The sequence below is a fragment of the Sciurus vulgaris genome, assembly GCF_902686455.1.
Source record: "Sciurus vulgaris genome assembly, chromosome: 11".
Taxonomy (NCBI): Eukaryota; Metazoa; Chordata; class Mammalia; order Rodentia; family Sciuridae; genus Sciurus; species Sciurus vulgaris.
The window spans coordinates 44598372-44616590 of NC_136472.1; the positions used below are offsets into that span (position 1 = coordinate 44598372).

Here is an 18219-nt window from a genome sequence, read left to right on the forward strand (position 1 = left end):
AGAATAGAGGCAGGACACAGAACTAGAGCTATGATGCTATCAAAGATACATGTAAATTTATTCATCAAATTAATGATTCAGGGAAACATATATTGTTTATCTCATGGTAGTTACTCCAGGTATGAACTGAAAATCAGCAACTTCCCTGGCACTCTTAGGCTAAGTAATGTTTGCAAGTGCTGCTCACCATGGGCAAATCTGAAAGTACTCTGATATGAAGGACTATGTTTTATAGGAAGTTATATTAGAGTTTTGCAGAGGGATAGAAACAATAGGAGATAGATATAAATATATAGAAGGGGATTTATTAGGTAAGTCAGCTCCCGTGGTTATGGAGGATGAGAAGTTTCATGATATGTTCTTTGCAAGCTAAGGCCCCCTTGGATGTGGGTAGTAGCACTTGGTCTAGATTCAAAGACCTGAGAACCTGAGATGCAAAGTCCAGAGAACTCGGAGTTTTGATGTCCAAGGGAAGGAGAAGAAGTGTATACCAGCTGCAGGAAAAAGATAACCAAATCGTTTTCTGTTTTTGTTCTGTGTGGACCCCCAGCCAATTTGATGGTACCTACCCACATTGAGGGTGGACTTCTCAGTCCACTGACTCATGTGCCAATCCCTTCTGGAAACATCCTCACAGACACACCCCAAAACAATGTTTTACTAGTTTTCTAGGCATTCCTAGAATTAAGAGTTAAGCCGACACCTAAAATTAACCATGATAGAAACAATCTGGATACCCTTGGACATAAACTGCTTTAGGGTTAAAAAGTACATTTTTAAGGTACTTCCTTCAAAGCTTTGGAATGTCCACATTATCTGATATAATTTTCTAAAATATTAGTTTCAATCAACTAGTTATACAAATAAATAGGTAAGTATCTGTAATAATCAGTTTCCATTTGATTTATGGAATCTGATTTTTAATTATTTTCTTTGAGGAACATGTTGGAGTTTTTAATTGGTGTGACTTTGTTTGGTCTTTTTTAAAAAATATTTTTATTAGTTGTTGATGAGCCTTATTTATATGTATGTTGTGCTGAGAATTGAACCCAGTGCCTCACACATGCTAGGCAAGCGCTCTACCACTGAGCCATAATCCCAGCCCTGTTTAGTCTTTTAAAAAAAAAAAAAATTATTTTTTCTAATTAGTTATACATGACAGCAGAATGCATTTATATACTTTGATATATCATAAATAAATGGAGTATAATTTCTCATTTTTCTGATTGTACATGTAGAGTCATATCAGTCATGCAGTCATATATGTATATAAAGTCTGTTTCATTCTACTATCCTTCCTATCCCCTTATGGTTGTAGCACAGTGGTAGAGTGCTTGCCTAGCACACGTGAGGCAAGGGATTTGATTCTCAGCACCACATATAAATAAGTAAAATACAGGTCTATTGTCTGTTTAGTCTTGGCTAAGCAATACATTTTCAAAGAGAAAATCACGTAGAAATAATGTAGAGGGATAAAACAAACTAGTACCTGTATGTGAAGGCCTAGTTTTCTTTGGAGTCTGAGTTCTGATCTTGTTCTATCAGGGGAACCACAGTAAGTGGATGAGTTGATTAAAAATTCTGATCCTCTTTCTTCCTGTACAAAATGGGGATAATTATAGTTACCTGCATCTCCAGGGTCCTATGAGTCTTAATTACTTAATATTTGCCAAGTGTTTGGAGATCTTTGAATTAAAAGTGCTGAGCCATGGAACCAATTGTCGGTATAATTATAATTTGAATGAGTTTGTAGTTTCACCATACCTCTTCATCCTGTTTTTTCAGCCAACCAGACACGGTTAAGACTCAGGTCTTCTCTGTACCCACTTTTCTTTTTGTGATCCACTTTCACCAATAGATAGCTCCAGACCCATAGCTCCATACTTAAGTAGCTACTTAGTATTTATTTTGCAAACTCAGTAGTCGCTAAGAATAAAATCAGTAAAATAATTTGTTTCTTCTAGTTTATCAGTCTCTCATGCAGTAATAAAGTAATCTTCTTGAAGTATTCCCCTGTTCAGTGGCTCTTCAGTATCCATAAAGTAATGTCCAATCTCTTTATCACCCTCAGCGCCTTCCAAAATCTGACAGTCATTCCATCTTAGTTCTCACTATTCCTAGTCCAGATCTCTTCTCTGCAAATGCTTAGTCCATGGCCTCCCACCTCCTCACCATTAATCAAGCTGCCATCCATCCACTGGTATCTTTTGTATGTATTCAAATTTTTCATAACCTTCTCTTCACAAAGTATTCCTTGGGTTGGGGATATAGCTCAGTTGGTAGAGTACTTGCCTCACAAACAATCCCTAGTAGTTCAATTCCCAGCACTGAAAAAAAAAAAAAAAAATACAAAATGTTTCTTCATTTCCTGGAAGTAACTTCTCTCACTCCAGAATTTTACCCATACCTTTCCTGGGTCATTTCTCTCCTTTTATTTTAGTTATAATTCTGTCCTGCCTCTCTTCTAGGCTCTAAGACTGGAAAATAGACTACATGTTTGATAATTGAACAAACGAAAGGATAACCGATACATAGCTGTGGTGAAACTAGATGCAAATGACAGATTTTTTGATATTAATGCAAGATTTCATTAAAGTGTTCTTGGTAGGTTTGTATCATGTACGTTAGGAATTAAATATTAATTGATCATTTCTTTAACATTATCATTATTCTTATCATTTATAGAGCTGTCTAAAATGAGCCACCATATCATTAAACTATGTTTTCATTGATGATATGCTCACAGAAGGACGGGGGAACAAATAAAATTTTGATTTTTTTTCTTTTTTTTTTTAATATATCCAAATTACCTGTATTGTTCTTTGGTTCCCCTTCTTAGTTTGGCCTTGGAAACTTGGTTCTAACATGCCTGCATTTTTTTGCAAAGCTTTCTCTTAGATGAAGAGGACATTATCTGAAATTCCATTCACTGGAGTAATCGGGCCTTAACAAGTTGAAGGATCTCAGGGATCATGCTTAATCCAATCCTACAAAGTAGTGTCTTAATGGTGCTGCCTTTAGAAAGTTGGGCTCCAGGAAATGCAGAACCACAGAATACTGTGTCCATATTTTACAAGCTCCTTTGTCATAGCATCTCTCTTCCCTGAGCCTAATATTCTAAAACGGGCAGCATGACCTGATGGTAAAGCTTAACTCAGGAGATGGGTGACTGACCTGTTAATGTAGTGGCACTTGTCAGATGACTTAACCTCTCTGAAGTATAATTGTCTCATCTGTGTAATGGGAATAATAACACCTGTCCTGTCTCCTTATAACAGTCAAATTAGATAATGTTTGTGAATATTCTGTAGTCTTTTAGAAAAACGTGAATTATCTCTGTGCTATAGCAGGAAAGCATGCTGTGATGGATATTCTTCCGGTTGAAGGTTTAAGACCTGTGAATCATGCTTCAAGCTAGACTTCTTTTCTAACCTTGTTGATTTTCTTTTTAGCCCTGTATATTATATTGAATTTTCTGAGAGTGGGGCTAAGAAAATCTTCTTAGCGTTTTATAGATGTGGTTGAGTTGATTGTTGTAAGCCTTGGAACAAAATGAGATAGTACCAATGTATTTATTAACTAAAAATAGACCTGTAGACTAATGATCTACTCAGCAATATTACACAGGCTCTGAATCTTTCAATTGATCAAGACTCATCTGAGGGGCAGAAAGGACATGAAAACTCTTAATCTTTTATGATTTCCAAGTATGGTATATAAGATTACTCACTGAAGAGTGTTGAACAAGAAAAAGGAAGTTAAAAGACTGAAAATTCCAAGTTGTGCCCTTCTTCCTACTAATACACTTTAAGTCTCCCATAGATCCATTAGAAACAGAGCTACACAGGATGTAGCAGAGCAGTTAATATATCATAGCATTGATTGCTTTTTAATCACTCAAAGTTTTACTCCATTCGAAGGACTAAAGAAATTGTGGCTGATAATTGCCATCTGTCAAATTCCTTAGAGCTTATAATTTAGGTTAGTACAGCCCATAATTTACCTAAGAATTTCATGGTGTTCACTGTTTCCTTCCAAACAAAAAGGCTTCTTATGAAAATTGTATCAGTACTGTCTTTTTCTTCTAGTTTAATAAATCAATTAGGAAGTTTTTACTGAGTACTACTACTAATTTTTCTGTGTTAGCATTATGGGAGATCAAATGTGATCCAGTCCCTCAGAGAGTTTATCTTCCAACTGAAGACTGGTTTTAATTAGCAAATGCCATTAATGAGTGAATAGGAAATGAAGTTCTAAATAAGGTAATAATGTGGAATTTTAAAGAAGAAAGGCAGTGTATACTAGATTCATTAGAGAAGGTGGCAGGTATGATATGGTGCTTGAAACAGGTCATGAAGGATAAGCAAGATTTAGTTAGGTAGAGAGGGAGAGAGAGGGAAGGAAGCGGGTGAGAGAGAGATGAATTGATCAATCAATTGACTTGTCAGAATAGCAGAACAAGTCACTTCCAAGCAATAAAGCACTCTGGCCTGATCAGAGCAACTGTGATGAAGCACTAATATAAAAAAGCGAAGCACTGAGTAATCTGAGAAAGTTAGCTAAGTAGGGTGAGGCCAGATCTTGGAGGGTGTTGGATATGAGGCTAGATTTGATCTGATGGAACAAAAAAGCTATTGCAAATTTTTGTGTAAGACAATAGCATGAGAGTGGTCAATCAGGAAGTGTGCATCAGGGTTGAATGGGGCTAAAAGTATTGTTCAATACAGTAAGGGGAAATTAGAGTTGCAAAATGAGATGGCAAGGGCTGAGCCAAGGTGTGGCAGTGGGGTAGAGAAAAAAGGGATTGGTAGTAGAAATAGTTTGAAGGAAAACATAGCTTGGCAATAAATGTATCCATTCCAGGATTTCTAGCCTACCCTGGATTTGCCCAAAATATCAGAAAACATTGTTGGGCTGGGGAGATAGCTCATGGTAGAGTGCTTTCCTTGCATGCACAAGGCCCTGGGTTCGATCCCCAGCACCAAAAAAAAAAAAAAAAAAAAAAAAAAAAAAAAAAAAAATTGTTAATAAAAAAGAAAAGAAAAGGTGGAAAGTACCATTGTTCTAAAAGAAAGTATTGAGTTTGGTGTTGGATCCATTTGCTTGAAGACCTTGTGTGTAGCAGATAGACTTGCAGAAGTATCACGCAGAGGGCAGTGCTGGAGGTGTGGGGTTGGACTTTATCACTATTTAGTTAATTACTGAATCTCTGCAGATGTTCGGCTTTGAACGCTGCCATGTTTGGACTTACAGTGAAAGCCAAGTGATATTTACTCAGATGCCAGTTGTTCCTTCAGAGTATTTGCTTGTGGCACTGGTAAGAAAATCATAAAGCTTTAATTACTGTCCTAATAAAGCTATTAATAAAAAGGTAAATGAGACCAGTGAAAGACAGAGTAAACCTCAAGTCAAGAACAGAAAAAGGTGTCATTAAATGACTCATTATTGTAGTAGTGATAATAAAATAACTTTCCAACTCTGTAGCTTAAGATGCCTCAGTACTTCAGACCATTATAAGCTGTTAGTGTGGGCACTTAGTAGATACTTATTAAACTTACATGGCATTCATTCTAAAATTCACCTTTTTTCTTTTTTAACATTTCTTCAATGGGCTTGTATCCTCTATTTGACATTATTTTGTTATTGTTGGCTATCTAGTCAGAGGACAGTTGTCATTGCCTTAAAAATTTTACTTTACTAGAGCTGGGGTTGTAGCTCTGTGGTACAGCACTTGCCTAGCATGTGTGAGACACTGGGTTTGATTCTCAGCACCACATGTAAATAAGTAAAATAAAGCTCCATTGACAACTAAAAAAATATTTGAAAAATTTCACTTTGCTTTTTCTTTAATATATGCACAAAATTATATAGGATAAATTGTGTCTAGATAAATCTAAAATAATTCTTTCTGTAAAAATAGAATATAAGTTCTAAGCACAGAGCAATAGTTTGCATTTTTATTTCTTAGCAGTATATAAAATAGTGAGTTTTAAATTGATGGTATCATAGATTTGATAAATAATAGTATAAAAAAACCAATAACAGCAAATTTCCACCAATATGATATAGGTGACTGCAGTAAAGTATCCTAAATTTGCATTCTTTAATTGACCTACATTTGAGGAGCCCCTGGGGTTATTTTAATTTGGACTGGGAATATTAGGAGAAAGGGTTTTCTTTCATTCAGTGGTGGAAGTACTGCCTGCTTAGAATATAAACCTCCTTGGAGGATCCATTTCTTTGATGATACAGCATCCAGAACATTCACAAAACTTTAAATATTAGCAGAATGAACAACCACATTTTATTCAAACCAATTTGCCTTTCCTAATCTCAGATCACTGTGCAGTCTACACACTTCTTAGTATGCTTGTTTGTGTGCAAATTAAGAGTGAATCTACCAGGAAATTGGTATTTAGGAATGATACAGTCTTTTGGTGGTAAAATGTTCTCTCTTTCAAAAGTAGAGCACAAAAACATTTGCTCTTCCATACAAAAATTTTCAGCCATTTCTGCACTGTGGCTTACTGATTGGAGGTAGGTTGGCTTCGTGTTCAGTAACACTTCACGGGTGGAAACTGTCTCTTTTCCTAGGAACTTGCACAGCATGATGATGATGATGATGATAACGTGTGTGTGTGTGTGTGTGTGTGTGTGTGTGTGTGTGTGTGTGTGTGTGTCTTTTTATAAGTCCATGCTCTGGAACAGAGAAGTAGGATTAACGTTAGTGTCAGGGCTGGGGAATGCTACTCTTTACTACTAAGGGACACAGTGCTTCAGGTAAGTGATTCTGAAGTCCTTTACCACCTGACGGTAACCTTGGGTTGGTTTATAGGTATGTTTTCATTTTACTTGTTCATTCATCCTAATTGGCTTCCTAGAGCATGCTTGCAGATGTAGAGCCAAATTTAGAGTAGAGAAACCCTCTGGCAAACAGGAAGAAATTAATTTTGTGGTGTGCCATTAAGGGACTTCCCGGGAAACTTCAAACACATAGAAAGAAGCACTAACTGCCTATTCCAAAGTGTGTAAAATACAACTCAGATTTTTTTAAAGTCATGATAAACTCAGAGTTCATGCACACACACATAACACACACACACACAGAGGACCACCTTTCCAATAAAAAGAGAAGTTGAACTTTCTTAGCTAGATCAATGTACTAGCCAGAAAAGCCAAAGGGTAAGGGCTTCAGAGAATTCGTGGGCATAAACATGGAGTCTGCATATGGGAGGCATTTGAAATTGACTTAAACTCCTTTTTAATGCTGACTTTTCCAGTTTTTTCCTAAGTTGACACATTGTTTTCATGACATCAGCCTCAGGCATAGAAACATCATTAAAATGAATGTAGAGAAAATGATTTCTGTTTGGGAATAAGCAAAACATTTTTAGTGATGACCACCCAGGTGTAGCAGAAAGAACACTGGAGTTGAGAGCCCCAAGTGCTAATATAAACTTTCTTCATGACACAAGGCCAGTCCTGTATGGTCTTTGGTTTCCCTATCTGTAAAATCCAGTGAAATTATCTATCATCTTCACTATAATAGATTATCTCTGTGAGAGAAGAAAAATAATGTAAAATCTCCTTTTAGCTCTCTGATGGCTGTTCATGACTAGGCATCCCATAAGGAGAGACCCCTCTGACCCCTCAGGCCACTGCTGTTTTTGTCACACATTCCTGTGTGACAGGGGACAGCATTGCTAACTTGAAAAAAAAAATATGCTTGCAATTGTTGCTTAGTAACATTTCTGATTTTGTGTTTCTTGTGACAGCATGAGCAGAGATCATTAAAAATTAAACTTACGAAGCTGCTAAAGTGGGAGGAAAGAGGAGAAATGAAGCCACAGTTTTTTCACTGGCTTAGAAGCCATTTAATCTCAGGTTTATATGCTAAGTCCTGGGGAGAACACTGCATGTCTCTGGTTTATATTAAACCACATATTGCACACTACTGACATTGATTTGTGTCTAGTGCAGCTGGAGTTGATCACCAAGACGTAAAAAACCTTGACCCCGCAGAATGGTCTGGAATTATAATCAGATGGGCCACATGGCATCCGTGTGAAAGAAAGCCCTAACCAGTTTCTTTGTATTTTTTCTGTTTTCTCCTTTAGTTCCACCAGGTGAGAAGAGTGATGACCATCCTTTTCCTTACTATGGTTATTTCATACTTTGGTTGCATGAAGGCTGCCCCCATGAAAGAAGCAAACGTCCGAGGACAAGGCAGCTTGGCCTACCCTGGTGTGCGGACCCATGGGACTCTGGAGAGCGTGAATGGGCCCAAGGCAGGTTCACGAGGCCTGACATCGTTGGCTGACACTTTTGAACACGTGATTGAAGAGCTGTTGGACGAGGACCAGAAAGTTCGACCCAATGAAGAAAACAATAAGGACGCGGACTTGTACACTTCCAGGGTGATGCTCAGTAGTCAAGTGCCTTTGGAGCCTCCTCTTCTCTTTCTGCTTGAGGAATACAAAAATTACCTGGATGCTGCAAACATGTCTATGAGGGTCCGGCGCCACTCCGACCCCGCCCGCCGCGGGGAGCTAAGTGTGTGTGACAGTATTAGCGAGTGGGTCACGGCGGCAGATAAAAAGACTGCAGTGGACATGTCGGGTGGAACCGTCACAGTCCTGGAAAAAGTCCCTGTGTCGAAAGGCCAACTGAAGCAATACTTCTACGAGACCAAGTGCAATCCCATGGGCTACACGAAAGAAGGCTGCAGGGGCATAGACAAAAGGCATTGGAACTCGCAGTGCCGAACTACCCAGTCGTACGTGCGGGCTCTTACCATGGATAGCAAAAAGCGAATTGGCTGGCGCTTCATAAGGATAGACACTTCCTGTGTATGTACATTGACCATTAAAAGGGGAAGATAGTGGATTTATGTTGTATAGATTATATTGAGACAAAAATTATCTATTTGTATATATACATAACAGGGTAAATTATTCAGTTAAGAAAAAATAATTTTATGAACTGCATGTATAAATGAAGTTTATACAGTACAGTGGTTCTACAATCTATTTATTGGACATATCCATGACCAGAAGGGAAACAGTCATTTGCGCACAACTTTAAAAAGTCTGCATTACATTCCTCGATAATGTTGTGGTTTGTTGCCGTTGCCAAGAATTGAAAACATAAAAAGTTTAAAAAAATAATAATAAATTGCATGCTGCTTTAATTGTGAATTGATAATAAACTGTCCTCTTTCAGAAAACAGACAAAAAAACAAAAAACAAAAACAAAAATTTGAACCAAAACATTCCGTTTACATTTTAGACAGTAAGTATCTACGTTCTTGTTAGTACTATATCTGTTTTACTGCTTTTAACTTCTGATAGCGTTGGAATTAAAACAATGTCAAGGTGCTGTTGTCATTGCTTTACTGGCTTAGGGGGATGGGGGATGGGAGGGGTATATTTTTGTTTGTTTTGTGTTTTCTTTTGTTTGTTTGTTTGTTTTGTTTTTTAGTTCCCACAGGGAGTAGGGATGGGCAAAGAACTTCAGTGTCTATTCTGGTTTATAAAAGATACACTTATATATTGTAAAGATGTTTGCAATATCAATCAGATGACTGGAAAGTGAATAAAATTTAAGGCAACTGCATAAAATGCTCACACTCCACTTCCCATGATGCACCTCCCAGGTCCCCCTCCCCCAACCCATTGGATGTGGGTCAGGGAAAGCATCTTTTATTGGAAGGACCTACATTTGCTCAAAGCACATTCTTTCCCCTCCTCCCTCTTTGATCCCCTCTTTGTTTTGCTTCACCTTAAAGAAGAAAAATAAATTGCCTGCCCTAAAATATTTTACCACTGTGGTGAACAAGTGTATAAATTGTGTCACATCGTGACACTCGTGGAAACAGTGATTTTTATTTTTTTAAAGAAGAGAAAAAGAACATCAAGAAGTAACCCAGAAATCAAGATTTCTTTTTTTATGAGGAGTAAACATTTGGGTAAATCATGGTAATGCTTTAAAAAAATATGGTAAGGCTTCACGGTGTCTTGCAAGTGAAAGGTAGAGTTCCTTGTGAACTCAGAACCTAGATCAGAGCAGGAATCTACATGCCAGTGAAATGAGTCTGAACAGCCCTATGGAGGCTGGGTAGAACATACCATTTCCTGGCAATGCAGGGGGAATTTTTGAGTGGCCATCCCAAGGCCTAGGTAGAGGTGGGGAATGGCACTTGGGACTTTCCAAAAGGAAAGCATCAGAAGCACCCTTCAGAGGTGACTCTGGAATGACATGTGTCAAGTTGCTTGGACCTCATGCTTTAAGTGCCTACGTTATCTAACTGTGCTCAATAGGTTCTCAACTGGAGAACCATACCCAAGCTGACTTATGCCCTCCATTCCTCTCCTGGATAATTGTGCATAAAGTTGGATTAGCCTGGAGCAGATTTGGAGCCAAATGTGGCATTTGCTATCATGAGATTAATGCAATGAGATAGAAGCTGTTTGCTACAAGAACACATACTTGCTTTGAAATTACACTTGAGGAAACCAGGGTTTTATATTTTGAGAACTTTTGGTCAAAGGAGAGAACAGGAAAAGGCCCCCAAACTCAGGCTAAATGATCAGGCCTGGAGAGATGGAAATCTTGTCCAGAGACAAGACTTGGGAAGGTGCCTTGCTCCATAGAAGAGGCCAGAACAGAGCTGACAAAGCTTTGCTCCCCAAGTGAAGGTCACAGCAACCTCCTGCCCATTCTGTCTGTTCAAGAAGAGGGTCACTGCTTCACCTCTACCATTTTGGGTTAGGAGAAGTCAAATTAGGAATCTGAAATAGCGTTCCTGGGAAAAGTGGACCCCAGTGAAAATTAGTGCAAAGCCTATCTACCCATTCGGCTCACTTCCACGCCTGGAAATGATAGTGTTTACCACCTGGAACAGTGTCCTTGAGTGTCAGAAGAAGCTGCAAGCAATTGCTACATCTTAGCAGGGTGAGAAATAAGCAAACAAGGATGTACACTGTGACCCAGGGAGTGAAGATGCCATCAGCAAATTTCTGTTATTCAGTCTTTCATTTAGAGGTAGCCTGTCTTTTAGAGTACCACCTGAGTACCTATTGTTAAAAGAAGGAAGACTTTATGTAGTATAGGTTTGTTTTGTTGTGCTGTTCAACAATATTATCTTTGTAATTATTTTTCATCTGTAAGGAATGCTTTTGGAATATCTGCTGTATGTTAACTTTTCACAGGTTCTTTTGAGGGACAATATTTAAAAAACAAACAAGTCCCTATCCACAATCTTAAGGTACTGCAAAGGGCCAGATCTGTTAAATTTTGCAGGAGACATTTCAGCAAGTGTGTGGTCAGTGGCTCTCTCTTACCCAATAAGATACATCACAGTCACATGCTTGGTGGTTTATGTTGAACTAAGATTTATTTTGTTAAACTCTCTCTCTCTGTTGCTGTTCGTTCTTGTTCTGTTCTGTTTTGTTTTGTTTTTAAAGTCTTGCTGTGGTCTCTTTGTGGCAGAAGTGTTTCATGCATGGCAGCAGGCCTGTTGCTTTTTTATGGTGATTCCCATTGAAAATGTAAGTAAATGTCTGTGGCCTTGTTCTCTCTATGGTAAAGATATTATTCACCATGTAAAACAAGAAAAAAATATTTATTGTATTTTAGTATATTTATATAATTATGTTATTGAAAAAAATTTGGCATTAAAACTTAACCGCATCAGAAGCCTATTGTAAATACAAGTTCTATTTAAGTGTACCAATTAACATATAATATATGTTTTAAATATAGAATTTTTAATGTTTTTAAATATATTTTCAAAGTACATAAAATCTGGGGGTTCTGGGTTTTTTCTCTTCACTGTAAAACAAACATGAAAACGTGTTTTATTATAAATACGTGTGTTCCTTGCTTTAAGATCAACCTGACTAGTGGCAGCAATTTAATAGCCCTCCAGAGAGGATGCTAATTTCAAAGCACTGGTGCCAATCCTGCAGTCTGTGAGCTTCTGAGAAGCTCTAGGATTGAGTCTGTCTTCCATGGTGGAAAACAATGTCATTTTCTAGGACACTTGAAAGTTTTCCCCTTTGAAGTGATATACTTTCATCAAATACCAAACCATGTATCCTAGCAACATCGGGATCCATGAATCAGGGCTGGCTGGCTCTATTTGACTATAAAATAACTGTTAAAAAAAAAATCAAAGTAGGTCTATTTAGGGATAATTAGAATAAATTGGCCCAAATTTAGAAACTTAACTACTAAAAAAAAATACATAGAAACTCAATATTTGAAGACAGGTCATGTACCCTTGGTTTGGAAACAATGCCATTTGTGAAATGTCTTTGTATCTATTGCATTGATTTAATTTTTGCACATGGAACACGGAGGTTTTATATCATAGTACCCATGATCTAACAGATTGCTAGGATTTCTAAAAAGATTTGCCTTCGTGATGGCTGCCAAGCCGCTGGGTAATTTAGTTAAAGTGTTTAAAGTTATCACTAAATCTTAGGGAAATAAATGGAAGGATTTTAAATTAGAGAAAGGGCCATTAAGGAAAAAAAGCATCTGTTCCTACTCTTTAGACTCCCCATTTGAACACTGAACAACCCATCCCAGAACGTGGTGAACTATATCTGTGCAATGTATCATTTCTATTTCAAACATACACACATGGTTTCCTCTTGTATTGTCTTATAAATAAGGATCGGGAAAGTCATAACAAACATTGACTTGTTTTGTGTATATGGAAGAACAGATCGAATGAAATGAACTGCTATTATAATCTGCCCAGTGAATTTGCCCTGGAAGAGAAGATCTTGACTGCCAGTCATGACAGCCCAGCCAAGGAATTAGAACTTTGGTATACTTCAGGCTTAATCAATTATCACAATTGAAAAAGACTATACGAAGGGCTTGAGGAATAAGCGAGAATCAAATATGACATTCAAATTACTTGACATTAACAGAATATGGTAAACATGACAAAGTTTTTATTAGACAATGAGGTCAGAGAAACAACAGTGAAAAGGAGACATCAGCTTAATCAACTTGGAGTTGATGGGAGTAACCAGTTTGTACTACATTTTTTGGGCAAGAAGGTAGACCTGCTTAATCATTAAGAATTTTGGAAATGACTCAGATGGTTGCTTTCATCTATTGTTTTCTGACATACTAGTGAGCCTCTGTGGTCATGCTGTGTCCATGAAGTCTTTTTATTTCCTATACTAGTTCTATGAATAATATCACAAATCTGAGGAAGAGTTTGAACTAAGCCTTAAAAGGAATTGATTAAGTTATCTTTCATTCATTTAAATGGTTGCTAGACTCTAGATAAAAATGTCAAACACCTCTTGAACTGCCAAAAATCTTCAGGCCTTGCCATGGCTCAGCCAGCACTCCAGCAGCACTGGGACTTAAGTGTAAAGGAAAACATCCCTGTCTCTTCTGTTCTAGCATTAAACCTGCTCTGTCAGTCAGTTTAAGTGAAATAGCTACATTTTTGATAAAAGTAAACAGTGATAAGAAACAATGCATGCTCATAAATGGAGGTGGAGGAAGTATTTAGCATAGAAAGATCCATGTATAAATGTGATTCAGCCTCAAAGCAAAGTTAGTGTTTGATGGAGCCTATGGGTTAACTGTTGTTTTAAGAGTGGTTTTCTATTTGGGGTAGGAGAGGTAGGGGGAGTGGCTAGAAATCTGATTCTTGTTGGCTACATTGAACAAACTGGTGGCTGGTGAGCTTGCTACCAAGAGCCAGGTGTAGTGACTAGAGTGGGTGCAACCACTCCGATCCAGCCACTATGTATGGCCATTCCAGCCAGTAACACCCTGTCTGAACCTCTGTCTCTAATCTTCTAAATATCTTCATCTTTTCTTTCAATTCTTGCCACTGTTCTATATAGGGAAAAAAAATAAATGCAAACTCCTTGCTTTTTGAAGTGTGATTAGATGCAGTAAATTTCCTGAAGAAAATGTTTAAAAATTAACAGAAACAGACTATGTGGTCTTTTACACCTTATATTCCTCATTAACAAAAAGAGTTATTGATGTGATACACCATAGGGTTTCTTTTGTAAATTTTTAAAATTTTATTTGCTCTAATTAGTCATACCTGACAGTAGAATGCATTTATACATTTTGATAGATCATACATAAATAGAGTGCAATCTCTCATTTTCCTGATTATACATTTCTATAGTTCTTTACCTCAATCTCTTCTGTAATTTGGTAGGCACCAATCACCACATCAGAAGCCTACCCCACCCCACCATTTGCTTTTTTGAATAACATAAGTCCTGTGTGCTTGATAATGTCAGTAGTGTGGAATTGTAAAGGCTAATTTTCCAATTAATAAATCCTACCACACACACACACGCACGCACACACACAGACACTAAACAAAGCCTTTGCATTCATTATATATTCAAGTGTCACCTGCTTTTTTTTTTTTTTTTTTTTAATCTGGCAAAACAAAAATACTTTCCTTTGGAAATATGAGCCATTTATGCTGAAAAAAATCTCACAGAAAATGCTTTAATTAGTGGTAGGATATGTTTTAAGTATGTAAATGATCAAAAAGTGTTGGTTGAAATACTGAGCTTGAGGTTGTACACTCTACATTTAGAAAGCACATAAGGATTCTTCCACAGCACTGCACTTTGGTACTGTATTCTATTTCAAATGGTTCCTTAGAAACCAGGAGCAGATTTGCATAGAATGGCTGAACCCAGGGGAAATATTTTTGTCTAGCATAAGTGCTCACATTTTGGAAAAATCCATATCAAGTACTGCAGTGCACATTCAAATTTGTTTAGTCAGGCTGCTCACTCTACTGAGCCACAACATTTAAAAAATAGTTTCTAAACTGAAATTGGTGCATGTCAGAAGGGAAAAGAAAAAAGACATAAAATAGAAACCTTTAAACAGTAGACACCTCCAAAAGACATTAACCAGTGTTTATTTGTAGATAGCAGTGCCTATGTCTTCTGCCAATGGACTAATGCAGTGATTCTCAGAGCATGGTGTCCAACTGCCAGCAGCAGCAGTAGCAGTAGCAGAATCTCTGGGAACATGTTAGAAATGCACATTCTCAGGCCCCACCCTAGACTTACTGAATTAGAAGCTCTCAGGATAAGGCCCAGCAATCTCTTTTAACATAACCTCTAGTTGATTCCGTGTCCACACAAACATGAGAATCACTGGATAGAGCGGATTCAACAATCAGCCTTCCCTGTGTTCTACATAATAGGAAGATAGAAGAGCCCAAGATTTTGGAATTGTGAATTCTGATCCTAGTCAGGCACCTACCTCTTTCCATGGCCCCGCAAACACTGTTCAAACCCTCTAGATTTCTATTTCCTAAAACACAGGAACAAGGGATGCTGAGAGTGCACTGGTGATTTAAAAGCAAGCATGGAAATGTGTGCCACAAAAGTTCACTGCAGTTTATAGTCAACAAATTTTTTTTCTTTCTGTTCAAAGCAACAGAAGTAGTGGATTCGGGAAACAGAGCATGTAGTCGTTTGTAACATATTTGGAACAACTGCAAGAAATGAGAAGCAACATGCAGCAAATTAATAAGGAAAGGATTATTCCATCTGGGGAGCTGGGCTTTGCGCATGCCAACATGGCCCTCTCTCGGTGAAACAGAGCTATAATGGTCATAAATTAAATAAGCATTCTGAGTTAATCAGCTGTTAACATGCAGCTGAGGAGTCCTGGGTTCACCCCTGAAGAATGACCCCATTGTAAATACAAAAAGCACCCCCAGTCTTTGTGTCATTCCCTTTCCTGATGGTAGGAATTGGTTTCTGGAAATTATAATCTATTCCCATGCCCCATACTATCTGTGTATATGTGTATGTCTCTGTGTGTGCATACTCCTGCACTTTTTAGATTTCAAACTAAAGATTTTCTGATCATGGGATAAAGGAGAAGGTATCCAAATTCATTTCCCATCCATTAGGCAATATGGAAAACTGAATTCTAACAATCCTGGCTTAGGAGTCAGGAGTCCAGTTAGTTTAGTCATTAACTAGACTGGCCAACCCATTTCATCTCCCTAAGCCTTTTTTAAGCTCTTGTTTGTCACAGGAAGAAGCCAAACAGTACTGTCTTGGAGGTAAATTCAAGCCTTAAGACACTACAATTCCATTCTTCCTACTTCATCGTCTGCAGTAAAAAGAGATTAAAGAGATTTCTGAAGCACTGAAATGCTGGGGGAACATTCTTAGATAATTCATGTCCATCTCCTGTATCCTACTGTGGTGACCTTATTACTTGGCAATTGTCACAAGATTGAAATCAGAGAGCACCCTGGGGCAGGACAGCGGTAGTTGAGGGGGGAAAGTACCTCAAGGAAGGTTTTCATATGCAACTATAAAAATGTCCCCAGCTCTGTCATAACCAGGCAGAAAATGCCCAACTGTTCTTCAAGATGTAAACTATGCCTGGTTCTAAACCTACTTCAAAGCCAGGCAAAGTTACTTACCTACATTTTCTTCCACTCATATGTGCCATATTACGTGGTGCCTGGCAGAGAGATCTAGTGTGTTTGACTGAGTCACGGATTCAGGAAACCCTAGATTAAACTGCTGGATTTGCATCCTTTAGAGTCACTGTTTATAGAACTCTGAAACAAAATGGGCTTTCATCCTAATTCCTTTGAGTTTTATACCTTCACCAAAGATGTGCCGCTCTCAGCTTCCTTCACTCCATCCCTAGCCACTCCAGATAGATCCTCTTCTTGAGAAGATGCCCTTGAGGACAAAAGCATCTCATGATAAACCATGAGGAAGTCATTCTGAGTGTAGCCTTGGCCAGCTTAGGAGACAAACCTCCTTGCCATACCCGGGCCTGGAATTCCTCATTCCAGCCATCTGACTTTTGCTCATTCTTGGCCCAAAGTCCTTTGGCCTTGAGTCTCTGAGAAATTCATGTTTTCTTTCTAGGTCAATCCACTTCTGTTGCCACTTCATGCCAAGCTTCCCTTCTGATGAACTTGGGGGCTCTGTTTCCACTGGGATTCAACTTTTCACCTCTCAGAATGCATGTAGTATGGTAGTTAAGATCAGATTTTGGAGTCAGACCCCTGGGTCTGAATCCCAGCTCTGTTTCTATAGCTGTGTGACTGTGGGAAAGTCACTTACCTTCTCTATGCTTCAGTTTTCTCATGTAAAAAAGCAGGTAAAAATATCGCCACTCCCTTCAGGATTTTGTGAGAATAGAAAGAGGCAATGCACATAAAGCTCTTGGAAAAGTGATGAGCATACAGAAAAGCCTCAAAAAGTGTTTACAAACATGATACACTGGGCTCACCTACAGCAGGCTTCGGAGATCCTTTTCTAATACTCTTTGGCTCCCATATTGTTTGTGCCGGGGTCCAGGGCCACTTGTCTTTTGGAAGACTTCGGCAATACTGCTTGGTCTTGTTAAGCTGTGGCCTACTACCAACAAGGAAAATGGAGGAGATACACTACACTGAAGGTGTTTTCCTAGACTGCACATTCCAAATGAAGCCTATTATCTCTGAGCATCATCCCAGCCTAATGCTGATGTCGGAAGCCAGGGTGGAATGGATGAACTCACGTAGTATGAGAGAGAATCAGAGCCACAGTCACCTTTCTGAAAATAGCCATGGCATAGCCACAAAGCCTTGCCTCAGCTTCTTCCCTCACTGTAGACGTGCCTCCTGCCCATCACCCAATGACAGCGACCAGAGTGTGCTTCAGGTAGGCAGTGCTTCAGGCATCTGTGCCCACTAACGATCTATAAACCAGGTGGGAGTTTTAGTGCTCTTGCCCTAGAGATGAGGAAACGAGGGCACAGAGAAATTGATTAAGTTGCCAGAGGTCTCAATACTAGTTAGTAGTGGAGCAGAGGCTGGAATCTATGCAATTTGGATCAGGAGCCAGTCTCCCAGCCCTCACCCAATTGAAAGAGTGTGAAGATTTTTGGGGAGACACAGAAGCAAAAAGAACGAAAAGAAGTTGGTGTCATAGTGAAGAGGATGTGGGCTTCCATCAAAAGGGAAGAACACTGGGGGGGTCCTTATTTTTAGTTTTTGAGGGCGCACTGACTGGTTCTTTCAAGGGTTAACATGCAAACAGGCTCAGATTGCATGAAGGCCCCTCCCAAAGTGGACACCACACTGCTCTGTGCAGAACAATCTGGGGGCAGAGTTTCTAAAACTTTGTGCCAGCTGTTTCCAATACCTGGCAATGGGGCAGCTATTATCCT

General features: G+C 38.6%; 1 protein-coding gene across 5 annotated transcripts in view; it reads left to right on the forward strand.

The window, feature by feature from the left end:
• Positions 1-12230, forward strand: part of BDNF (brain derived neurotrophic factor) — a 51932-nt gene extending 39702 nt beyond the window's left edge. For all 5 annotated transcript variants that reach the window (XM_079105161.1, XM_079105164.1, XM_079105165.1 and 2 more), the window contains exon 2: positions 8118-12230. In XM_079105161.1, coding sequence (XP_078961287.1) covers positions 8118-8882 — 765 coding nt within the window. In that variant the 3' untranslated portion in view covers positions 8883-12230. The remainder of the gene's footprint in view (positions 1-8117) is intronic.
• Positions 12231-18219: the final 5989 nt, after the last annotated feature.